The sequence below is a fragment of the Dipodomys spectabilis genome, unplaced genomic scaffold (genome assembly GCF_019054845.1).
Source record: "Dipodomys spectabilis isolate Male_0828 unplaced genomic scaffold, ASM1905484v1 ptg000002l, whole genome shotgun sequence".
Classification (NCBI taxonomy): Eukaryota; Metazoa; Chordata; class Mammalia; order Rodentia; family Heteromyidae; genus Dipodomys; species Dipodomys spectabilis.
Genome location: NW_024870679.1, coordinates 54,801,377 through 54,828,701, shown reverse-complemented (window position 1 = coordinate 54,828,701; position 27,325 = coordinate 54,801,377). Strand labels below are relative to the sequence as shown.

The following is a 27,325-nucleotide window of genomic DNA, read 5'->3' as shown; positions in this document are numbered from 1 at the left end:
TTTAACCATTTAACAATAGGCTTTATTGAGTATAATTTATATATAATAAGATATATACACTACAATGAGCCTTGGCAAACATATACACCCACATGGCCTCTATCTATACCAAGCCATGTAACATTTTTATTATTTTATAAAGCCCTTCTCAGTGCTTTTTTTGTAAGAGAGTGAGTTAGAAGTATTCTTAGCATACCTCTGTGGAAGAGTGAGGGAAACAAAGGAGAAACTATACTGAAGAAAGAAAGAGGAGAATAAAGAAAGAGGATAGGAAAGCTAAGAAGCATAGTGAAACAGAAAGGCAACTAAGAGAAAAAGTGTGAAGCAGTTCACAAACCCAGCCTTGGTTCCCCAAAGGGAGGAGAATTTAGCACCACAAGCACAAGGTAAGCTCAGAGAGTACAGGCAAACCCAAGGATAAAAAGCTGGGGGGGGGGAGTGGAGGGGAGAAGGGGAGAGAGGGGTAGAGTGGGGTGGGGGGGGGAAGGGATGGGAGGGGAAACAAAGGAGGAGGCAACAATGCTTGATAAGAAATGTACTCATTACCGTGCCCATGTAATTGTAACCTGTCTGTATGGTATTTTCACAATAAAAAAAAAAGGCTGGCAATTTCTAGCCTCAGGAGAAACCCAGGATTATTATAAGCTTGAAATCTAGTACTAAGATTTGTTCTAAAAGGGAATCATTCTATACAGACTAGCTTTGGAGGAAAAAAACTTCATTGCATCATTGAATATATCTTTTAGAGCTATACTCAGTCATCATATTAAGATATGGCTTAGTGTTTGGGATTGAATTATTATAAGTATCAAAAAATAAAGAACGATCATATTTGAAGGTTCTTAGGGACACTTGCTTAAGTGAATGGGGGAAATGACCTGGAAACACAGTTGAGGAGAGGGTAAGGGTCTGTCACAGACCTACTGAGAAAGACTAAGCAGTGGAAAGTTCACAGTGTAGAGGGCACAATGGTTGGTGACCCCAAGCTCTGTGGTGAAAGCTGTCACAAGTTTACTACTAGGTTTGGGTCTAATTATGCCAAGACTGATGTTGGATCATTTTCTTATTCTTGGGACTTGCCCTCCAGCATAGAACTCAGTGGTCTGTTTACTTCCCTCAGTCTGCAGGAAATTCAGGAAAGTGGCTGATCATGGGTAGATGCCATGGTCCTAGATTCCTAGCCTGGGGATTGTGAATTAAATGAGCACCTGCACAGCTCACATATTACCAGAGCTCATCTGTGCCAGTAGTGCCTCCAGGCTCACAAGTTAAGAGAGACGGTAGCCTTGCCAGGGCCAATACACAACTTGTTTGATCTAGTGGGGAATGTAAGGAAAAGATTAGCCTTCATACAGTACTAACTTATTTGGTAGAAGAGAGGAATTACAAAAGATGTATCAGTGATGACCCATTATCCTTCCCCTCCTCCCTGCATAATTTAGTCTAGTATTAGAGGGTCAAGAAGTATCTCCAATCCAAATACCTAGGAGAAATCTTTTGATTCCTGTTTCTTTTCATTTTTGTATCTCTTATCTAATTTTATTATTTTTTACTCTTTAATTAGATTTTCTTCTTTTTTTCTTCAACTATTTTTTTTTGAGGAGGGATAATAATGAACTCTGGGCCTTCTATTTGCTTATCAAGCCTTGCTTGGGTCATGCTTTCTCTTATCCCTTTCTCTTATCCCTTCTTCTGTTCTGTACTCTAAATTCATTTTATTATTACTTTATTAATTGTTAACTTTAAACTTTATTGTATATTATTTCTTTTCTGTTGCTATTGATCATATAATTATTGATTTTATTTGATGTACTCTTTCTACATAGTGTGTGTGTGTGTGTGTGTGTGTGTGTGTGTGTGTGTGTGTGTGTGTGTGTACTGGTCCTGGGGTTTTAACTCTAGGCCTGAACACTGTCCCTGAGCATTTGTGTTCAAGGTTAGCCAATAGTTCCAATTCTGACTTTTTGGTATTGATTGGAGATTAAAGAAATAAATGCTTCACAGAATTTCCTGCTTAGTATCCAAGATCCTCAGATCGCAGCCTCCTGAGTAGCTGGTATTACAGATGTTGAGCCACTGGTGCCCAGCCATATAGTTTGTTTTTTTATGTTGGTATTGTTACTGTTGTTTACTTTTTTTCTCTGAGCAGCACTCAAAAAAAGGCTTAGAAGACTTTCACATCACAAGTGAAAAAGTTATCCATCTAACAGATGCACAAATTGTAACATAGAAACATATGAAATATGAAAAAGAACAATATGATTTCCTCTAAATATTTGTAGCTCTTCAGTAATTGAGTCCAAAGATATTGAAGTAGATCAAATGCTGGACAAAGAATGTAAAACCTTTAGTTAAAAACTTCTCAATAACCTTAAGGAGGATACAAACAAGCAGTTGAATAAATAGAATTTTACTCATACATCAGAATTCAGAATGATGTTATGTCGCTTTCAGGGAACTGGATGAACCTGGAAAATATTATCTTAAGCAAATCAAGTGAGGCTCAGAGAGACAAAGGATGCATATCTTCTCTCATATGTAGAAGTTAGGTGTAAGTTATGAATATATATGCAATCTTATACAAGGTTATATGAATTATATATACATATACACACAAACATTAACTAAAGTAGAGTATGTGCAAGAGAGGATTTCAGTGGCTCCTTTGAATAACTAATTGACATTTTAACAAAATGAATACCACGAAGCTGGAATACGTATTGTTGTGTGGCAGGATGGTATATGAGGTCAAGGGGAGGGGGAAGACTAATAGAGGAAGGTTGGGTAAATGTAGTCATAACATTCAGTGTACATATGTGAAAATGGAAGGCAAATTGGTATGTGTTGGGTTGGGAAAGATGAAGTAGAAAAATGAAAGAGGTATTAATGAAGATGCATTGTACTCAAAATCTAACATATCGAATTAAAATCCTTTTGTACAACTTTTTAAAGATGATGAAAATATAAATGTTTTGATTAGCATTTCTTTGGTGGCTACAGAATTGAATTTTTTTTACACATTTATTGAAACTGTGCATTTAGATGTAATTTTTTAATCTTCATTTTGATCCACTGATTTGCCTGTATTATACTTGTATTGGTTGCTGGAGCTTTAAAATCAGTCTTTATGTCATACAATTTGTTCCCAGATGTTTCATATTTTACATAATTGTTTGTGTATATATAATTTGTGCTTGTCCTGGGGCTTAAACTCAAGGCTTGGGCAGTGTTCCTAAACTTTTGTACTATACCATGGGCCACAATGCCATTTCTGGCTTTATGGTAGTTAATTGAAGATAAGAATCTCATGAACGGGGAAGGGGGAGGAAGGAGAAGGATTGGGAGTGGGGGGGGGGAGGGGGGAGGCTGGGAAGGGATGTGAAGGGTAAACAAAGGAGGAGGCTGCAATGCTTGGTAAGAAATGTACACATTATCCTGCCCATGTAATTGTAACCCCTCTGTACAGTATGTTCACAAATAAAATAAAATAAAATTAAAAAAAAAACTTGTAAAAACAAAAACAAAAACAACAACAAAAAAAAGAATCTCATGAGCCAGGCTCTGGTGGTTCACGCCTATAAATCCTAGCTATTCAGAAGGCTGAGATCTGAGGATCAAGGTTCAAAGCCAGTCTGGGCAGGAAAGGCCGTGAAACTCTTATCTCCAATAAACCACTAGAAAACTGGCATCATTGTAACTCAAGAGGTAGAGCACTAGCCTTGAGCTGAAGAGCTGAGGGACAGCGCTCAGGCCCAGAGTTCAAGCTCCATGACCACAAACAACAACAACAACAACAACAAAAACCCAAAACAAAAAAGAATCTCATGAACTTTTCTTCCCACACTAGTTTTGAACAACAATCCTCAGTTCTCAGCCTCCTAAGTACCCTGGATTATAGGCATGAGCACCAGGGCCTGACTTTGTATATTTTAAGTTCCCAGATTTCCATATAAATTTTAGATTCAATTAGTTACTTTCTTCCAAAAGCCTGTTACAATTTTGATTGAGATTGCATTTTTTTCTTAAATCAGTTTTTGGAAAATTGTTAATTTTAACAGTAGTGAATTTTGCAGTCCATGAGCATGGTATACCTTATTATTTCGTTACATCTTTCTCAGTGTCTATTATTAGTTTACTTTTAGTTTTCTGTGTATGGGTCTTATATGCACCTTTGGGTTTTTAATATGAGTTCTCCACTTTGGGTAGTTGAAACTCAAATGTTTGTAGCATTGTGTTTTAGCGATTATTTTCTACAATTTTCAGGTCATTCATGCCTCGCCTTGTGGATTTATTCTATATGGCTTACTATTCAATTAAAGACTCAAGCAGTTTCTTAGTACTTTTTTTTTTTTTTTTGGTGGTTTGACACCCAATTTCTTCAATTGGCTCCCAATTTCTTCAAATTCATTTTTCTGTCTTCCCAACTCAAGAAACCACCATATTCTTTTTTGCTGCACCAGGTTCCAAAAATTTGTCAGTTGTCTAAAAGCTGAGGCTATTGTCAGCCTCACTTCATTTTTCTTGGACATCATTGCTTGTCATTCAATTCTGAAAGGACCTGTTTCTTATATAATTTTCCACTTAGTGATAGTTTCTGGAAGAAGTATGGACCAAGTCTTTTTTTTTAGTTGAAAGTATCTTTGCAACTGCCTCATCTTCCACTCTCTGTTTGGACCATGATTATAGTGTCAAATAGCTTTCATAGCACTGTTGTATACAACTACTCTTATACACTTACTTCATGCACTCTTGGTTGTGAAAGTATGAAAACCTCTGCTGAAATAGGTAAGGGCTGAAAGTTTGGATAACATTTTTGTTAACACCCTTACTCTAATTTAGTACTTAATTCTTATCTTAATTTAGTATTTTTCAAATTGTTTCTGGTGATAGAACATTTAGAAGTCTTAATACCATCTATTAAACCTTAACAAAAACAACTTAATATATATTGTGACACATTAAATACATTACTAATTATTAACTAGGTGATGCAATTTAATGAACATATTTTGGATTTCAATAATGAGAGTAGATATTTTTAAATATAATTCTCCTAATGTAGCTTAAGAAGATAGGGTTTTTTTATAATGAAGTAGAGGAACTGAGGCTTAAGGCTATTAAGTTGATTAATTTAGATCATAGAGACTTATTATATAGTAGAAATGAGATCTTAGCCTGTATTTTTGGATTTCAAAATGTATTGTCTTCCTATTGTACTACAATGTATAGTTAATTAATTTCTGTCTGCACATTTTTGCCTAGTCAATGAGTATGAATGAAGATAAATTGATGTTCAAAATCTTACTGGATTTCTAATGCTCAGTTCACTTAGATTTCTGTTTAATGTGAGTCTCATTTTTTTAAATATAGGCAATGATATGGGAAATGATGATTCCATTGGAGGAAATGTAAACAAATATATGGTACTTCCAAATGGTTACTGTGGACAAGCCAAGAAAGGTCATCTTGTCTTTGATGCATGCTTTGAAAGTGGTAAGTATGTTAAAGACCTTTGAGTTTGTATGATCATTCAATGTTATTCTTCTCACTTAATAGTTTACCATAATGGAACAAACTACTGGGGAAAAGTAAATAATTAAGATACAAATTTGGACATAATGTATTTTCATTTCTAGCAATATAAAGGTGATACCATTTCTTTTAGAACAAACAACATGATTTGACTATTACAAATGATTATTTCATAATTTTTCCTATGTATCTAGATGTATGTGACATGTTCACAGAACTTCATCTTTGGTAAAGAAGCTTTCCTTTTTAAAAGAGATTACAGAACAATACAATATAAACAAATCAAAAGTAATAATGCATCTTAACAGATTCTGTGAATATTCTAAAAGGGGCAATTGGGACTTGTTTGTATATTCCCATCTAGTAGGGTTTGGCTCTTGTTATATCTTACATTCTTGTTGTTCCTTATATTCTTGATAACAGATGGTTGAATTATGTTGAAAATAATAAGAAATGTATGCATAATCTTATTTTACAAATAATTGTTCATATTCTATAGTTAAAAATAATGTGTGTGAGAGACAGAGAAAGAGAGAGAATGTCAGGGTCAGTTTATATAACTATTCTTTGAAACCTAAGAACATTGGTTCTACTTATCAATTAGAAATTTGGTGTGTGTGTATGTGTGTGTGTATGTGAGAGAGAGAGAGACAGAGAGATAAAGAGAGAGAGAGAAACATAGGGTACTCTCCCTTAGCTTTTTTATTTATATTTTATATTTATATTTTTATATGTCAGTCTTGGGGCTTAAACTCAGGGCACTGTCCCTGAGCTTTTTTAAAATTTTTCTTTCTTTTTCTTTGCTTGAGGCTAGTGCTTTACCACTGGAGACACAGTTCCACTTTAGGCTTTTTTGTAATTAATTGGAGATAGGTCTCACTGACTGTCCTGCCCTGCCTTGTTCAAATAGAGATCTTCAGATTTTAATCTTCTGAATAGCGATGATTATAAGTATGAGCCATTGGTACCTAGTTCTGGTAACTTATGCAGTATTTTCCCCTTTGCTTAGTTCACATTGTTTTAATTTGGTATGGTCAACATAACGAGAGTACCACATACTAAACTGATTAAACACTAGACATTCATCTTCTCACCCTTCTGGAAGCCTGATGTCATGGTGTTAATAAGCCTACATCCTTCTAACTGAACTCTGTTTAGTTTTTGTCCTCTAGCACCTGGTGATTGTTAGCCTTCTTTGGCGTTTCTTTGTGTAGGAGAAGCTACACTCTAATCTTTCATCTTAACACTGCAGTATTCCCTGTGTTGGTGTCTCTCACCTTTCTCTTATAAGATACTAGTTAAATTAGATTATGATTTACTCTATCTCATTTTGAACATGATTATCTCTAGAAGTAATCAAGACTTTAACTCCCAGTAAAGTCATCTTCTAAGAGGGAGATAAGATTTCCAAACATAAATTTTGAGAGAACAGACTTATCCCATAACTCAGTGTTATAGTATTGTTTTCAATTCAGACCTGAATAATGTCCATACAGGAACAACATTTTGCTCCCTATTTGAATCGTGTAATAGTTCCTTTTTGAGAATATACTTGCTGCTTAATAGAACATAGTCAATCTGACAAGATAGCATGTTCTTATAACCAGTTTACTATGTGAGGGTTATAATAGCACTAATCTTGGAGGCATGCACCGAGCAATAGTTCAATTGTTGTAACTTTTAGTTTAAAATGTGATACTGAATTCCATAAGTTAAGTAGCAAATAAGTGATTATAGAAGAAAATAAATTAGGCTCACTTCAGACCAAGAACATTATGAATATTAACCTTTAAAGTTAGAAAAATTATTTCACAGAAAGTTATAATGTTTTTGAGAGATACCGATAAATATTTGAAAATAGTGAATTCTTGATTTACAGTCTCTAAGGAACAACAAAAAATTCAGTCTTTTTGCTGGAGCATATTCCTTATTCTCACAGAAATGAGTTGGTGTGTCTTGTTTAAGGAAGAAGTTTTAGAGCTTTAAAACTATATATAATTATTTGATTTGGATTACTTTAATGGATAAGATAAAATCTTGCTTGATTTTTACATTTCTATCAGTCTACCAGCTAGCAGCTTTGTTTTTGTCTACCCTGTGGGAAAAATATAGTACGTGGCTTAAGGGAGATTAATGGGAAACCTGATGAATGTTGTGATTAAAGAAAACTCTAATTTACAATTAGAGTTATGTTAGTTATGTCTAGGTTAGTTTGGACTAACCACAATGTATAGTTCTACTAATTTTAATAGAGGTAAATACAGGGTAATAAAAATGATAGCAAAAGCTTGCCTTATTCAGGAAGTTGAATAAAAATGACTTTTTATATAGGATCTTCTAGAGGACTAGACCACAAACCTTCTCCTCCTGAATAACTGGGATTATAGGCATGTAACAGCACACTAAGATTGTTGGTTTATATGGAGTCTTGCTAACTTTTTTCTCCAGTACTAGCCTCAAAGTATGATCTTCCTGAGAAGGTGGGGATATAGGTTTGTGCTACCACACTTAGCCACAGACAATTCTTCTTATAGCATACTTTGATCAGTTAAGTCTTGAAGGAATGATAAGAATTTTCTAGTTAAAATAGAACATGTCAGAATGACAACTCTGATTCTCCTACTATCATACAGGGCAGAAATGATGGAAATAGAGTGGTACTCTCAGGCAATGAAAAGTTTCAATTTGCTGTCGGAAATGGAGAGTATTCCCCTTTACTAAGAATTCTCTAAAACTGTTGAGTAAATGAACTTTCTTTACTTCAGAATTTATCAGCACTATCTGCAATCATTCATCATTGTCCTTTTTCTCAAAGAATGAATGTATTTTACCTTTTTAATCAGTTATCATAGTCTTCATTTAGAACTTATTTTTTATGTGTCTCCCTGCTAGTTGGTCTCTTCTTCTCCACAACCTTGCTGTGTATCCCCGATCTCCTGTGGAGTTCCCTGATCCATATGCATCATTGTACTGTTTTGCTGATTCAGAGTGTTGGTACTCACTCAGATAACTAAGTTGTTCTTAATGGAATTTCTGCCTTTCTTCCCCAGTACAATAACAGGAGAAAATATTAGGCAATGATTTTTTTTGGTTTTCTCTACTTGTAGTTAAATAGATGATTATAATATTTAACATTTTCTTTTTTCTTAACTGGTCCTGGGGCATGAATTCTGGTCCTGGGCACTGTCCCTAAGCTTCTTTTGCTCACCACGAACATTCTATCACTTTACCAAAGCACCACTTCTGGATTTTTCTGTGATTAATTGGAGATAAGAATCTCACAGACTTTACTGCCAGGCTGCCTTTAAACCATGACCCTAAGATTTCAGCCTCTTGAGTAGTTAGGACTATAGGTGTGAGCCACCAACACCTGGCTAACATTTTCTATGACTTCTTTCTTAGACCAGGTCCTGCAAATACATACTCTTATGCAAGTAGCAGCTTTCTAACTAGCCTCTACACTGCCAGTAATACAAATCATCTTTATATTTCTTTATTGCTTAAAATCTATCACAACTCCTCATTGTCCCTGTTCAGTGCTTTTATTTAATGACTTCTTTAACATAGATTGGATACAAGTTTCCTTCTTATTAGTATTCCGCTTCATGCCAGGCCATACCTTATAAATCATTTTCTCTTTATAAGAAAAATTAGCATATTCAGGATTTAGGAGAAATTACAATATGTTTTATGATATATAAAGGAGTACCTCACCTTGTCTAGCTATTCTATTTGAGAACTATTGGTAATTATGATACTGTAGTTAATAACTTCTTTGTGTCTGACTCATAATTGAACCAACAATGAACTTATATAACTCGAATTTCACTTGTTTACTAGATTACTGACCTTATTGAATACATGGTTATCTATCTGTTTGTCTATCTTTTAATTACTCTGTGGTTTCTTGAGATTCCTATAAATGGAGAGTCTAGATTTTATTCTTTTTGTTGTTGTTGATGTTGTTAGTCATGGGGCCTGAACAGTGGGCCTGGGCACTGTCCCTCAGCTCTTCAGCTCAAGGCTAGTGCTATACCACTTGAACCACAGAGCTATTTCCTGATTTTTCTGCTTATGTGGTGCTGAGGAATTGAACCCAGGGCCTCATGCATACAAGGCAAGCACTCTACCACTGAGCACCTTCCTAGTCCCAAGAGAGTCTAGATTTTAAACTCACTCACTACCTGCTGCTTCTCATAGCTCAGGTTCCTAGTAGAAGTCATATTGCTGAACCTCAGGAGAATTACTGTTTTAATAGTGTGGTAAACACTGATGATTCAAAGTGTTTCCAATACTGTAATTTTCTGAGCAAGGTAATGTGTAATTATTTTATGCCACCTCAGTGAGTTGTGTTCTTGACCAGCCCTTACATTTAAAAAATAGAGCTTATTCAATACCAAAATTCATATGGAACAATAAAAGACCCTGAATAGGAAAAATTATCCTTAACAGAACACTGCTGGAGGAATATCAATTCCAAATTTCAAACTCTACTACAAAGCCACAGTAATAAAAACAGCTTGGTACTGGCACAAGAAGAGACCTCAGGATCAAGGGAATAGAATTGAAAACCCAAAAATGAATCCACAGACTTATAGCCCCCTAATCTTCAATAAGGGAGCTTAAAAAATAGAATGGAAGAAAGATAGGCTCTTTAGTAAATGGTGCTGGCAAAATTGGCTAATCACCTGTAGAAAACTAAAGCTAGATCTTTATATATCACCCTGCACCAGAATCAACTCCAAATGGATCAAAGACCTTGGAGTCAAAGCAGACACTTTGAAAACATTACAGGATGGAATAGGAGAAACCCTAGGTCTCCTTCGAACAGGCAGAAATTTTCTTAATGGAGACCCAGAAACACAACAAATCAAAGAAAGGTTGGACAAATGGGATTGCATGAAGATGCAGAGCTTCTGCATGGCAAAGGACATAACTAGTAGAAAGCCCATGGATTGGGAGAAGATCTTCACTTGCCATACAATGGACAAGGGTCTCATATCTAAAATATACTTAGGACTCAAAAAATTAAATCCCCCAACAACAAATCCTCAAAGAAACACCTACCCAATAAATAAGTGTGCTAAAGACTTAGAGACTTCTCTGAAGAGGAAATAAGAATGGCCAATAGACACATGAAGACATGCTCAACTTCTCTAGCCATAAAAGAAATGCAGCATTATTTACCATAGCTAACATATGGAACCAACCCAGATGCCCTTCAGTAGATGAATGGAACAAGAAAATGTGGTATATATTGGGGCTGGGAAGGTGGCTCAGTGGTAGAGCGCTTGCCTTGCATGCTCAAGGCCCTGGGTTCGATTCCTCAGCACCACATAAAAAAAAAGCCGCAAGTGGCGCTGTGGCTCAAGTGGTAGAGCACTAGTCTTGAGCTGAAGAGCTGAGGGACAGTGCCCAGGCCCAGAGTTCAGGCCCCACAACTGGACCCAAAAAATAAAAAATAAAAATGTGGTATATATACACAATAGAATTCTATGCCTTTATCAGAAAGAATGATATTGCACTATTTGTTAGGAAATGGAAAGACTTGGAAAAAATTATATTAAATGAAGTAAGCCAGACCCAAAGAAACATAGGTCCCATGGTTTCCCTTATTTGCAATAACTAGTATATGTCTGAGTCAAGCAGAATAGGTCAGATAAGGTGATGTTAGGGGAATGAACCCCAAGGTAAGTATTCAAATGTTTTTTTTTCTTTCATGCAATTGTTTCTAACATTATTTATAAGGTGATTTCTATATTGCTTTGTATGTCCCTCCCCCACGGTATAACCCATGCTTTCACTGTATTTGAGGTTGGTATAATTTGTGGAGGGGAAGGGGAAAAACAAATCGTTTAACTAGGAATACAGGTGGACCCATTGCAACAACGAGATGTACCAGTCGTTATGTTGAAAACGAACTTTACAACTTTGGTGGGGGTGGGGAAGATTGGGTGGGGGGAGGGGAGGATTATGGGAAGGGATGGGAAGGGGAAACAAAGAGGAGGCAACAATACTTGATAAGAAATGTACTCGTTATCTTGCTCATGTAATTGCAACTCCTCTGTACGGTATTCTCACAATAAAAAAATTAAAGAAAAAAATACAAATCAAAACAACGTTAGTAAAAAACTAAAGAGAGGGAGAAAACTGTGCTTCTTAGAAGAACATTTCATAAAGAACATTTTAGTTCAGCTGCAAGATTATCTTTTATTCTGTGTTTTTCATGTCTTCCACCCCAGTCCATTCATAAACAGAAAATGATTTACTTCCTTTTCTAGGTTTTATTTTCACATATCAGTACTGATCACTGGTTCTCTGCTAGCCTTTAAGTTAATTCTAATATACATCAACCATGAAAGGCTCATGTTTTAATACATATCCATTTTAAGGACCAACAGAAGTGCTAGGTTTAAATGATCAGCTTAAGGTACGGCACTGGTGAGTAGTGCAACTAAATTTTGATGCTTTTTTTTTTTATACTGAAACACTACATTCTCTTTGACTACACTGCTTCCAGTCTGATTTTCCATAGCAGATTGAAAGACAGGGAGGAGGAGATGTCTACCTTTATAAATGTCTTAGCCTTCTCTAAAATCAAGAGGATTTTAAAACAAATAGTAATCTTCCAAAGTAAAGCACTAAACACAAAGAATAAAGTGAAATTCATGAGTACATTTTCAAAACTAACAATGTTTAAATGACTTCAGACTAAACCATATAATATAAACATAGTAGAGGGACAAAATATTCTGTCATAAACATTATATTTTTACATAATCATTTTTACAAAGTTAAGGAAAAAACCTGGGCATCCAGGCCACACATAAGCTCTATTTTTGTATGTTTTTGTTGTAAAAATACTGTACAGAGGGGTTGCATTTACATGAGCAAGGTACTGAGTACATATCCTATTGAGCATTGTCTCCTCCTTTGTTTTTCCCCTATCATGCCTTCCCTCCCACCTCCACAACTACCTCTCCCCCAGCCAAAGTTGTAAAGTTTATTTCCAACATAGTGTCTTGTACATATCATTGTTACAATGGGTCAACCTGTATCCCTATTTAAGCATTTTTTCCCTTCCCCGCCTCAAATTAGAGAAGTGTATGTACAAGATGCAGTGCCCTGACATCAAATACAGTGAAAACAAGGGTTGTACCTCCTCTGAGATTCTGGTCTTCTCCTAATAAAATTTGGACTCTTCTTCACTGAGCATTTCTCTGTTCTACTTTTCATTCCTTATGTTACCATTAATATCATATATATTTTACCTACTCATCAGCATTTTTATCTCAAGGATAAAATATAGAATATAAACTCAATGAGGGTAGAATTTTTCTCTCATAGAAGTAGATGACACATGATAGGTGCTCAATAAATATTTGTTAAAAGAATTTATATAGGATCAATAGAAATTCAGGTGAAATTAGTTATAAATGTATGGATTATTTTGTTTTAACTATTGACCTCAATTGTAGGCATTTATAATGCCTATGTTGACTTGTAGAGAACAATGCAGCAAAATTGCAAGGGACATAGTCATGTAATTTAATTATCTAGTCTTAGCTCTAACATTCTTTCTACTTGACACTCTCTTCCCTTGGCAGCTATAGGTAGTTCTGTGAGGATGAAAATAACATTTAATCAGTAGTCTCTAAAACAGATTGTTCTCCCTCACTTGAGGGTTGCTTTTCAATCACTTGAGGGCCTATTCCATAGGCTTCCCTACACCATAGGCTTCTTCTGTTCATCATCTGCAGATCTGGAGTTGTGTTAGTATATAATCGAACAAAACAATTTCTTATAATAAATCTTGAGATATACCCTTTCTCACACAGCCTACATTTTATTGGCTCTGTTTCTTTTTTGAGCTCTGACTAATATTGCTACAAACAACTGATTATAGGACAATGGAATTCAATTAAAAAACTATTTAAAAGAGAGGCTGGGACTCAGTTCTTCTTTCAGGCATTTGTTTTATAGAGGATTATTAATGGAGTCTTTACACTGACATTTACTCATTGTCTTATCAAATGTATATTAAGTAGAAAGCTAATGTATATTAACTAGAAAGCTAATTGACCAAATGTTTAAACGTTTTTTTCCCTAAAAATACTGGCTGTTTGTATGGATTTATTTATGGCAACATTTGACTTACCTTAATGTAACATGAGTCTCAAAAATTAACAGAAAGATGGAATCTTTTCCAAATTTTGTATTTTCTCCAGACAACTCCTCTGCAGCTCCAGGCATAGATTAATGAATGGAGTATGCATAAAGTGATATCAGCTCACATATATGACATTACTCAGATGTCTCAAACTCCGGAAAAAGCATGTGAATGATTTATGGAATTGATATTAATCTCTTTCCAGTAAATGCATTACTTCAGTTACATGGGAAATTGATGTTACTACTCTAATGCCAAATTAATTTCTTTCTTGCTGGATCAGCATTGTAAATGGAATTATATGTTAACCTTTCATACAGCTAAACAGGCTAAAAGATGGGAAGCAGTTTTATAAGTAATATTTGGATACCTATTTTATTTCTTATAAAAGGGAGTATATATTTTTTCTTTGTGTGTTTTCTTCTTTTGGGGACTTGTAAGATCTAATAATATCAGATGATATTTAAAGTATAGCTTAATATCATCTAAGAATAGGATAATTATAATTGAATCTGAATATTTAACACAGGACTATAAATAACAGTATTGCAAATGAGAATTACATGCTATTAAAGACCTTCAAAGTTCTAGTGAATAAAACTATATTTCAAGAAAGACTTTGTGCAAGAATTCTGTTTTCACTAAACATAGGATATTTTTAATTTTTTTTATTGTAAAGATACTGTACAGAGGGGTTACAGTTACATGAGTAAGGTAAGGAGTATATTTCCTACGAGCATTGTTACCTCCTCCTTTGTTTTTTCCCTATCATCCCTTCCCTCCCTACCTCCCCAACTCCCCCCCCCCCACCACCACATCGCAAGCTGTAAAGTTCATTTTCAACTTCTTGTCTTGTACATGTCATTGTTACAATGGGTCAACCTGTATCCTTATTTCAGCATTTTGTTATTTCCCTTCACCTCCCCAAATTAGAAAAATGTATATACAGGATGCAGTTTACTGGAATCAAATACAGTGAAAACAGGGTTATACCATGGGGGAAGATCATACAAAAGAAACAAAAAAATCACATAGTACATTATAAATACATTAAAAACAATAGCAAAAAAGAAAAAACCACTTGTGTCCCTATCTTGGGGTTCATTTTGCTTAACATCATCTTATATGGTCATATATATGTATGTTTTGATCTTTTCTGCTTGTCCTAGACATATACTAGTTATTGCAAATAAGGGAGACCATGGGACCAATGTTTCTTTGGGTCTGGCTTAATTAACTTAAGAAAAATTTTTTCCAAGGTTTTCCACTTCCTAACAAATGAAAAAGTGTCATTTTTTTCCTGATGGAAGCATATGTGTATATATATATATATATATATATATATGTATATATATATATATTTATATACACACATACATATGTATATATATATATATATGAATCACATTTTCTTGATCCATTCATCTATTGAGGGGCATCTAGTTTGGTTCCATATCTTAGCTATGGTAAATAATGCTGCAATAAACATAGTTATGCTGGTAGCTTTAGTGTGGCCTTGTTTGTGATCATTTGGGTAAAAGCCCAAAAGTGGGATTGCTGGGTCATAGGGAAGGCTCTCTGTGGAGTCTTTTGAGGAACCTCCATACTGCTTTCCAAAGTGATTGAACAAGTTTACACTCCACCAACAATGCAGTAGAGTTCTCTTCTGGCCACATCCCCTCCAGCATCTGTTGTTATTAGAGTTCTTGATTATAGCAATTCTAACTGGGGTGAGGTAGAATCTCAATGTTGTTTTGATTTGCATTGCTAGAGAGGTTGAGCATTTCTTCTTTGACTATTGGCCATTCTTATTTCCTCTTCAGAGAAGTCTCTTTTTAAGTCTTTAGCCCACTTATTTATAGGGCTGTTATTTCTTTTAGGATAACAAAGGATATATTTTTTATTTTTTTTAATGTGAAAATACTGTACAAAGGAGTTAAAATTAAATGGGCAAGATAATGAGTACATTTCTTATCAAGCATTGTAGCCTCCTCCTTTGTTTCCCCTTGGAATCTGTTTAACTGTGGTCATGGAGAGTGGTCATAAGTATTAGGGATGCTTTTCTAGGGATGTAGATAAAACACATTCTCTATGAAGAGGTTGTGAGTGCGGAGAAGTGATGGATAGGTATAATACAGTTGTTGGGTTTGCAGGTCTGCAATGTGTCTTCTAGTGTAACAGGCCTCTAGGTTTGTAGAACAGCCCTTACTCAAACATTTCTTTTAGATTCTAGCAGTTATACTGCCAATAGGCTTTGGGTTTTATCCCAGTCTGTCCTATCCCTGAGCTATTCTTTAAAACAATTATTTTATTGTAAAGATGCTGTATAGAGAGGTTACAGTTACATGAGTAAGGTAATGAGTTTCTTGTTGAGAATTGTTACCCACTCCTTTGTTTTTCTCCTACGATCCCTGAGCTATTGTTTACCAAAGAATGCTACCTGTGAGCTTTAGTAGAGCTGGTACAACCAATCTGTCATTTATGTGCAAGAAATCTTTCCTGATCATTAGTTTAGTGTTTCCTGCATTATTTCTCTTAGTAGGGTTTGCACAGTTTGTTTTTCTTGTTACCTTCTTTTCTTGGCCAAAGTCTTACTAGACATCTAGTTTACCATGTTAGAACTTGCATCTTCCCAAACCTGCAATATTGCTTAGACACTTGCCTTCTAGATAGGAATTTGGGCCAGTAGGCCAAGTTTCCATCATTTCTATAGCCAAATCACTTTTCAATAGTCTAATCATTGGCTACTATCTAGATGTGATTTACTAACAAGCCAAAAATATGTTGTGTCTATATTATTACATGTACCTACCATGTAGAACTTTGCTATCTTTGCAACTAATACCATTCCTGAGCATTATGCATGATTTTGGGGCCCTCTGCTCCCAGTCTTCATGGCTGGGGTTATTCTCTTCTGAGCTAGCTCTGGATCCCGAAAACATACCCAAATTACGACTCTGGTTGTGCTTATAAAAGGATACTAGGGAGAATTAAGGATGGTAGTTATGGAGATTAGGTATTAAGAAAGGTAGTTTTCAATATTTTCACTCTTTCTTAAAAAACTCTGATGTCCTGGGATTTGAGGCATTTATCCCTTATTTCAGATGTCTTAATATCATTGTATCTAGCTATTCCTTCAATGTTTCTGCGTCTTAAATTTATACAGTACTATGCTGGGATGAAACGAAGAGGAAAAAATGAGTCTGAAAACAGTCCTTGCCTTTAGAAAAGGCAAGAGAATAGCCAGGATTCAGCGTCTATCCATCAATAATAAACGAGACTATGTTATGCAAGGAAAAGTTGAAAGGCTAAGTTCTTATTACTCTTAGAACATATATTGATAGTTTACTGTGTCATGTTAGGCAATGGAAATTCAAAAGTAACTAAGATAGAATCCTTGTTCACAAGGAGCTCACACTTGGATGGTATACTAAAGAGCTATAGGGCTAAAAATATTCAAGTTACTGTCATCTCTCATTTAAATACACTATGTGCTATATATGTTTATTACTTCAGGGCCTTCTTTTGAAAACATCTCTTGTTTCATTCAGGTCTCTCTTAAAATGTCATTTTATTAGAGAGATGTTTTGATGGCTTTTGATGGCTTTTTCTTCTCCCCTGTTACCATTTCTAAATTTATTTTTGTTCTTAGCACTTAATACTAGACTTTCTGGGCTTTATTTATTATCACATATTTAAACCCTGTTACATGTGATGCCATGAGAACAGTATTGTCTCTTGTACCAAGTAGTCTATGTTTCTAGCATTTAGTACATTGATACCTAATGGGAGATCAAAAACACCTATTGATTAAACATAAATAAATAAGTCAAATCTGTATAGGGTATTATAGTCACCAAAGAGGGAGAGGCCGATTTTACCTGGAGACAAAAAGTAGCATTAGGTGATGTTGACTGAGGGGTTTGAGATAAGACTATTTTTTCATAAACTTCTTACACATGTCTAAGCACAGCTTGAAGACAAGAATATTTCAATTTATAGTAGGAGAGTGTGTTTTTAGCAATGATTTTTTGGATTGTGATATTAGTAATGTAGTATTCCATATTAGTAAAAAGTCCAAATTTTTTTTCTATATCTTCATATTCCTTATAATGCCTTTGCTTACCAATGGGGAGTCATGAGATTTTTAACTAGGTGGGGACCAGAATTTACATGTGATTATCAGAACTTGGTATATTGTTTAGAAAATACTTTGTCAATAGTTGAATTTTTAGAAATAGAAGTTAACTAGAGTCCCTTTGGAACCAGAGTGTGGTAGAATGCTGTTCCTCTCTGAGCTTGGCATTTCTACAGCTCCTGTTTAAGTTTTTTGCAGATGCTGTACTTTTCAGTGCATTAAATCTCATAGCTCTGGAGTCTTTCCCAGGTATTTCATCTCAGAGATTCACATCTACTTTTCTCATCACACTGGCATGATTTATTTGCATTTAGATCATTTCCATAAGAGTTTCCTTAAATGCTTTTCCCCATGAACCATGAACCAAAATAAATCCTTCCACCATGAAGTTGTCTTCTCAGGTATTTTGTCACACATTTCTCAGGTATTTTGTGTGGCAATAAAAGCTAACACAAACAATGTGAAATCTACTTTTGAAAAAAATTTAGGTGTATGGTAAGTTCTTGTGAGTTATAGACAAAATGTATAGTAGAATGATATTTGTTTTGACCACAAACTATTTGGTTAGAGCAATGATGTGTTAGAGAAGATGTTGCAAAGTTCCTTTGTTGAATTTTGGCTTAAACATCTGTAACTTTATAATTCTGTTAATATTTCAAACAAATTATTTTAGAAATTGAACTTTCTGTAGCACTTCGTCTGAAACGTAATTTTTTGGTTTCCTAAAAGTTTCATTGGTTAGTACTAGGAAAGCATTTTTAGTATTGTTTTGGGGTAATAGAAAATATTTTGACAAAATGTAATATTCAATACTATTTTTCCATCAATAGTACATAACTTCATATTTACATGGATTGAGTTTTCTTCAGTTGCCTGTGAACTAGGTTCACAATTTCCTTACTAATTTTGATTCAGTATTTTTATTTCTAAAAGCAAACAGGGAACAAACCATATATTATCACTGCATGTTTTTTTCAGAAGTTAGTGAGAACTTAAGAATCTATAACAATGAAATAATGTAGAGGTAAACTGCCATAATATACAAGGGATTTTTATGTTCTACAGATTGTCAATTGACTGCTAACTTGAATCATACTCATATACAAATTATCTACATATGTCTATGTCAGAAACATAAATTAACTCTTATCATAGTAGGAAAACAGAACATTTTAATGATATATTCAACATGCTTTTTCCTAATATTTATTATAAGAATTTAGGAATAGTAAATTGTTTTTGGCAAGGTGAGTGAAGTCTTTTTTTTGATTTTTAAAAATTTTTTATTGTGAAAATACCGTATAGAGGGGTTACAATTACATGGGCAAGGTAATGAGTACATTTCTTATCAAGCATTGTTGCCTCCTCCTTTGTTTCCCCTTCCCATCTTCTCCTCCCCCTCCCCCTGCCCAAGTTGTAAAGTTCATTTTTCGACATAATGACTTGTACATCTCATTGTTGCAATGGGTCCTCCTGCATCCCTATTTAAATGATTTGTTTTTGCCCTTCCCCTCCACAAATTATACCAACATCAAATACAGTGAAAGCAGGAGTTATACTGTGGGGGAGGGACATACAAAGCAACAAAGAAATCATCTTATAAATAAAGGTGAGTGAATTCTTAAAGTAATGTTTCATTGCTTATACTGAGCCTCAGGGAAAAAATCAAAATATGGAAATAATGACATATACATATATGTACACTAGTTTATATAATTTTAGTAATAGTAAAGAACTCAGAAGATGTAATGGAATTATATTTATTGACTGATTTCATAAATTCAGCTTTGGAAAATAAAGAAGTGAGTGTTTAAGAAGCATCACACAAACTCATTGTCCTTAATCTGGGTCTTCCTCCTATTTGAGTGTATGAGTATACCCATCTATTTTGTCATTCAAACAAGAAATATAAATTATAATCTTTCCCAGGCTGGGATCATGCTTTTAAATGTTTATATCCCTATAGCTTAGCATAGTAGCTGATGGGAATACATAATCAGTAAATAGAGAGAGTAGAGGCAAAATTCCCAAAGCTTCTATTGATTTACTTGCATCTGTGTTCTACCATAAATAAGGAATTACTTGCATCTGTGCTCCTCTTTATTTCATTCTCATACTGGAGTAACTATCTACATTTCTGTTCACATTTGAGACTAATCATTCCACTTATATTTTATGTTCAATATACCACATTTGGACTTCTTTAACAAAATTCTTGTTCTTTATACAATACTGATTTATTTGTCACAAGTCTGGAGGCTACGAAGTCCTAGATGATGGGAGATTTAGTTTTTGATGAAACCTCTCTTTCTGGTTCATATGTGATGACTTCTTTGTGTTCTCACATGTAACAGGAAAGCATTTCTCTGGAGTCTCTTATAAGGGTGCTTACCTCATTCATGAGGACTCTGGCTTCCTGATAGAATTATCTACCAAAGTCTTCACTTCATAAAAGTATTACTTTGGTGATTGTACATCAATATTTGAATTTTGGCATAACACAGGTATGCAGACAACAGATATCCTCCCTAAAATTCATTTATGTTGTACAGGTAGTATATGTTCATTCCATACTAACGGCCTCAAAAGGTTTTTTAACTAGTTCTACCATCAACTTAAAACATTAAAGTCCAGAATGTCAACTAAATGGCATCTCTTTCAGAAATGGAGGTATGATTCTGAAACAAATTATTGCTTTCTAGCTATGAACATATAAAGTCAAGCATACCTCCAAAATACAATGGGGAGATACATATGAGATAGTAGGGATGGCAGCCACTCCCTGTGAGACACCTAGGTATTTCGTAGCTTACTGTTAGGTGGCCAAGTAGTTCTGCTAGAATGTGAGGAACAGAGCTTTGAGGGGTACTGGGCAGCCAGAATCTTGTATACATCTATAGGTCATCCTTTGAAATCATTCTGCCTCCCAAGACCAGGTTGCCTCCCAAGACCAGGTTCTCTGTGTTTGTTATAGGAAGATAATTTGTGATACTCTTCAAAACTCTCTGGTTCTATAATGGAAAATTCCTATCATATAATCTCCAAAATGCCTCTGAGGTTATACTTCTTTTGTCTTGATTAATTGTACCCAGCTAGCCCATAATTTCCTTATTAAAATGTACATGTGGTCACAAATGATCTAGTATTATTCCTTCTATCTTCATTATTGTTATTTTCTCTATAATTTCAACTACAATTTAAGTATACAGCTCTATATTTAAGCACCTTTCTCTTTGTCCTACAGTCTCACTAGCTATTTCTTCTATTGCTTTCATTTGTAGGAAAAAAAAGAATCATTGAAATATTTTTCTGACTGGGGTTCCTGGAGCAAATTTTCCCCTGGAATCACACTTTTTTGAACCCCACCCCTCTTCCAAAGTTTCTCTTTCCAAGAACATTAATGTCTCCTAATTTTCTAAATTAGGGTTCTTGTAATATATTCTTTTTAGCAATATTATTGTCAATGTTATATACAGAGGGGATACAGTTACATACATAAGGTACTGAGTACATTTCTTGTCAAACTTGTTACACTCTCCCTCATTTTTCTCCCACTTTTCCTCCCCCACTCCCTCTCACCAAGTAGCACAGTTCATTTCAACATAATGTCTTTTTACATTTTTAATTTTACTCTAAATGTGATGTACAGAGGGGTTACAGTTATATAAATAAGGACATTTCTTGTCCAACTTGTTATACCTTTCCTCACTTTTCTCCCTCTTTCTCATCCTACATTCCCCCACCCAAATTTGTAGACAATTTCCAACATATTGTCTTGTGAATATCACCATTGCATTGGTTCCCCTTTTGTCCTTTATCTCACCATTTTTTGTTCCCCTTCCCTTCCCTAATTCAGATAAACATACATACACTACCCAGCATACCAAAATCAAATACAGTACAGTGGTGGAAAACCATAGGAAAAAATACAAAAGAAAAAAGAAATCATGTAGGACATATAAAAAAATGACCACAAAGCAAAACCTCTTGTTTCCATTAACTCTCTTGGAGTTCTTCACTTAGCATCACCTTATATGGTCATATGTACAAAGCTACTGAGCTGTTTTGCTCATCTGTTAGGACTACCCTAGACACATATTATTATAAATGAGAGAAAACATGAGATCTATGTTTCTTTGGGTCCAGCTTACTTCACTTAATATTTTTTCCAAGTCTTTCCATTTCCTTACAAACAGGGCAGTGTCATTCTTTCTGATGGAAGCATAAAATTCCATTGCATATATATATATAGAGAGAGAGAGCACACATTCTCTTGATCCATTTTCTTGATCTTAGCTATGGTAAATAATGCTGCAATAAACATGGGTTAAAGAGCTGTAGAAACTAAAGTTAGATCCCTATATATCACCCTGCACCAGATTCAATTCCAAATGGATCAAAGACCTCGAGGTAAAAGCAGATACTTTGAAAACATTACAGGTAGAAATAGAGAGACACTAGAGCTCCTTGGCATAGGTCGAAATTTTCTTTAAAAAAACCCAGAAACACAAGTCAAAGAAAGGCTGGAAAAATGGGAGTGAATTAAAATACAGAACTTCTGCATGGCAAAATACACAGCAAGATAAATGGAAAGCCCACAAATTGAGAGAAGGTATTCACTAGCCATACAACAGACAAGGGCTTCGTATTTAAAATATACTAGATTCAAAAATTAAATCCCCCAGTAACAAATCCAAAAAGAAACAACCACCTCATTAATAAGTGGGCTAAAGATTTCTCTGAAGAGGAAATAAGAATGGCCAATAGACATATGAAGAAATGTTCAACATTTCTGGCCATAAAAGAAATGAAAATCAAAACCACATTGAGATTCCACCTCCCTCTAGTTAGAATGGTCATTATCAAGAAATCTAAAAACAACAGATACTGGAGGGGCTTCAAAAGGGAATGCTACTACACTGTCTGTGGGAATGTAAACTTGTTCAACCACTCTGGAAAGCAGTATGGAGGTTCCTCAAAAGACTACACAAAGAGCTCCCCTATTACCCAGACATACCACTTCTGGGCATTTACCCAAATGATCACAAACAAGGCTATACTAAAGCTATCAGCACAACCATGTTTATTGCAGCATTATTTACCATAGCTAAGATATGGAACCAGCCCAGATGCTCCTCAGTAGATGAATTAACATATTCTTATAATCTTATAAGTACAATTTCATTTGCTTTCTATTCTGTTTTCTTCAATATATACTTTTACACCCACATCACTCATTTTTATTTTCCCTGAGTAGCCACTTATTCATATCTGGTTGGTTCTACCTCATTGCTTTACCTTCTTAAAATGAAATGGTTCAGGATTCAGTTATTGCACCTTTTCTATTTTCTATGTAGATTAATTCGTGAAGCTATCTGACTTTGAATATAATCTAAACTGATCCTGCAGATTACTATGTCCAGGGTAAACCTAATAGTCAATCTATAAAATATAAAGGAATAATAAATTTAAAAAATATTTCTTGTGATTTTGTTGTGCTTTATATATCTATAGATACACTAATGTAAGATTTGATTTCATCTTGAAAACAGATGTAAGTATATGAAAATACTGATTTTCAAATTATCTTCAGAGCCAGTGCTAGTGGCTCCCACTTGTAAAACTAGCTACTCAAGAGGCTGAGATCTGAGATCACAGTTTGAAGCCAGCCCAAGCAAAAGTCTATGAGACTTTTTCTTCCAATAAAATACTCAGAAAAAGTGGAAAATGGTCCTGTGACTGAAGTGGTAGAGATAGACTTGAGCACAAAGAGGTCCAGGGACAGCACCCAGAGCCTGTGTTCAAGCCCCAGGACTGGCAAAAATAATATTATTTTCAGGTTGTACTGTTAGATTTCAACTTACCAGCAGTTGATTCGATCTTACCACAAAAATATATAAATTTTTTTTCAAAGGGATTTATATTCCCTGATACATACTATTAGGAAATCAAGATAATAGTTATATTATCTCAATATAGATAGATAGAATGGATAGACTAGAATTCATGAATTACATAGAATATAATTTTATTATCTTCAAGTAATTGTACAAAAGAGTTGCCATTTAATGAACAAGTTTATGAATACAGTAAACCTAGATCTATGTCACCCCTTTCAACATTCTCACCCATCCCTCTTCTACCCATCCCTTCTGTCACTCTTCTTAATTTTGTTGTATATTCATTGGATTTTTTTTACTGTTTGGAATGTAATTTTATGAATCACTCATTAAGCTTAGCCTTTGAAGGTAGACCTGTCAGTATTTCCAAAATTGTAGTGAATTAATGCAGTGAATGAATCTTTTCCTTTCATGAATCTGGGCTATTATGGTATGAATTACCATAACAAACACTGAATGTACTTCAGTGTCATCTTCCCTTGTTAACCTCATACATTGTGTACTGTATTTAGAAAACACTTACTAACACAATGACAGATTTTAATGAAAGAACAAAGAGTGCTTAAAAATTAAATTTAATATAAGGAATGTATCATTTAAGATTTGAAGGATTCTGTTGTGAGAAATTATAAGTAAAATGCCAATTTTTATTTATTTTTTTTAGTTTATTTAAAAAACTGTAATACTTATTTCTGAGATTAGCAGGGCACTTGAAGAGCTCTTGAAGGTAAATTTTCTTTCTTTCTTTCTTTCTTTCTTTCTTTCTTTCTTTCTTTCTTTCTTTCTTTCTTTCTTTCTTTCTTTCTTTCTTTCTTTCTTTCTTTCTTTCTTTCTTTCTTTCTTTCTTTCTTTCTTTCTTTCTTTCTTTCTTTTTTCTCGGTGGGACTGGAGTTTGAACTTGGGGCCTTGAGCTTGCTAAGGGGATGCTCTTGAGCCATGCCCATGTCCTTTTTGCTTTTGAGGCAGTGTCTTATGTTTTTACCTACACTGGTCTAGACTATAATCCTCTTCTATAATTCCTCTTACATAGCTGGGATAATAAGCATATGTCACCACATCTAACTCTTTTTGTTGAGATGGAATCTTGTTAATGTTTTACCTGACCTAGGTTCGAACTGTGAACCTTTCATTCTTTGTCTCCCATAGCTGGAACTATAATGTGTCATATGGTGTGGTTCCATTAGCCTGACATCTCCCTTCCTCCCTCCCACCTACTTTCTTTTCTCTCTTCACTGCTTCTTTTTCCTACAAACCTAATAACTCTCTCACTATATAAAAATATTTCTATGCCAGAGATATAAGGTATTATTTTATTTTTGTGTGTCCTTTTAAGTCACTGGCCTCTTATCCAAACTGCCAATTGTGTAGACACTGTTGTATGTATTCTGTATTCATAAGTGAAGTTCAGAATAGGTAAGTAGCTCAGATCTTTTATAGTGTCATATGGTGTATAGCCATGAGCATGACTTGTTAGTTGGTCATCTCTAGCATTAAAGTTTCTCATATCCCTTCAACCTACACTACAGGTAGGAAAACTGATCACACTTATCAAATGTTTACAATTTAATACCAGGAGAAATTAGCAGTTATGAGTTTATTATGTACTAATTGTTTGACAAAAATTATAGAATCATCTTCACATTTTCTATTATATATTATTATTTCTATTAATATATTATTATTGGATGGAGGCACTCTTACTTAAAGAGGAAATGTAACTTCCCTAATTTGATATACTGTTTCTGTGGCTTGAAACAAGGATTAGAATTTATTAGACATGCTTTTTGTATTATGAGAAAAACACCTGTCAGCATTTTTCATCCTATCTTCTTTCGTTTGTTTATGTGGATGTTTCTCTTCTTGGATTACATATTTTTAAAGATAGAAATTCTTTTCTCTTGTTATAACCTCTTCCTCTATGATCTAGTGCCCAATAGTGTCTTCTTGCATACAGTTGACCTTCAATAATACTTACAGAAAAGATATAAATCTAAGATACCATTCTTTATGGCGACAAAGGCTGTTCCTTGTAGTTTATTCCAAAATATTTATTTGAAAATATTGTGTAAGTATCTCAACCATTATCATACTATAAGTTTGTATTTAGAGGCAGTATGTCAGATGAACTTTGATTTAAATGGTACCTCTGGCACTTTTTTCATCTTGGATATGTTTTTTACCCTATTGGAGCTAACATTTTTTTCAACCTTATAAAAGTTAAACTATGCCTGTAGGGAGTTAAGTTAGGTAATGTGTAAAAAGAGCTTTTCATTCTGTTTTGTAAGATATGTGTTTACTATGTGTCGATTTCTTTTTAATAATTTCTTCTCACCTAATCCCCTAGTTAAAATAAATGGGAAGATTCTTACATATGAATAATTTTGTTTAGTAGTGTACTTATTTTGGTGTTATTAATATCTCCACGTATGACTTTCCAGAATCTAAGATGTGAATATTAGGTATTCAAGATCTCAAGACAGACTTTTTGGTATGGATCCTGCCATGGTACTAAAATGGCTTATTGTTCAAACTAGAGTATTCATGGAGCATGGGCTGTAGTGATAAATGAAGTATATCAGTGAGATATTGTTAATTTCAAGTAGAGAAATTATTTTTCTGGTGTTGAGACTTGAACCAAGGATCTTGCACCTGCTATGCAAATATGCTAAGCCTTAAGACTTGATCTCCTGTTATCTTTGCCTAAGCTGGCCTCTAATAGTGGTTGTCATGCCTCTACTTCCCATGCAGCTGTGCTTACAGAGATGCTTTACCATACTTAGCTTCAGGTATAGAAATTCTTGGCGTGTCAACTGGTGTACTTCAACTCTAACATTTATGTGTTTTGAAACATCTCCTGAGGTTGAGACTATGGGTTTTTGTATTTGATTTACAAGTTGGCTTGTCTAGAATCTGATCTCATTTTATTTTCCCCTTGTGAAGAAAGGCTAATTATCAAAGTGGAAAATTAATGTCATATATTTTTAAACCTTCTTTATTACTAAAGGGTGCTTTTAATCAAAATTCACTTTAGTGACACATTTTCATTGCACATGTTCACCACTGATATTAGTTTTATACACTTACTGGGACTCTATAGTCATTGTTTCATTGTACCATTATCATCATCATCATCATCGTCATCATTATTTTATTTTACCTTAGGCTAATGTAGAGTGGATGTTATATTAGATAATGCTTTTCTAAGAGTATTTTTGGCTTTCTTATTTCCTTAGCTATCAAAGAAAAGAAAAATAGCTATGATTTTGAAGGATTAATATGAATTACTTTGTCTGCAACCAAACATTTAAATATCTTTTGACATTTTCTGTGGGAGAATAGCATTTAATTTATGAAAAAGATGGAAATCTTTGAAATAAAATACTTCCTCAGTTTGTAAAATGAAATAACAAATATTTAGTGCAATATTTAGTGCAAAGAATATAATATTGTAATTTTCATATAAAAATTCTTTAGTTGCATTCAAAATGTCAGTATTGAATTATCATTTTCAACTGCATAGATGAATTAATCAGAGCTAAAATAAGAAGAACTTAACCATTAGATATATAAGTCAGTAAAAGAATA

The 27,325-nt window shown here is 34.3% G+C and overlaps 1 protein-coding gene across 1 annotated transcript in view; it reads left to right on the top strand.

The window, feature by feature from the left end:
- The window catches only part of Agbl4 (AGBL carboxypeptidase 4), a 1,043,215-nt gene that overhangs the window by 86,773 nt on the left and 929,117 nt on the right, over positions 1 to 27,325 (top strand). Inside the window, exon 2 of the mRNA XM_042679054.1 lies at positions 5,371 to 5,493. Within this exon, the coding sequence (XP_042534988.1) occupies positions 5,371 to 5,493 (123 nt within the window). The remainder of the gene's footprint in view (positions 1 to 5,370; positions 5,494 to 27,325) is intronic.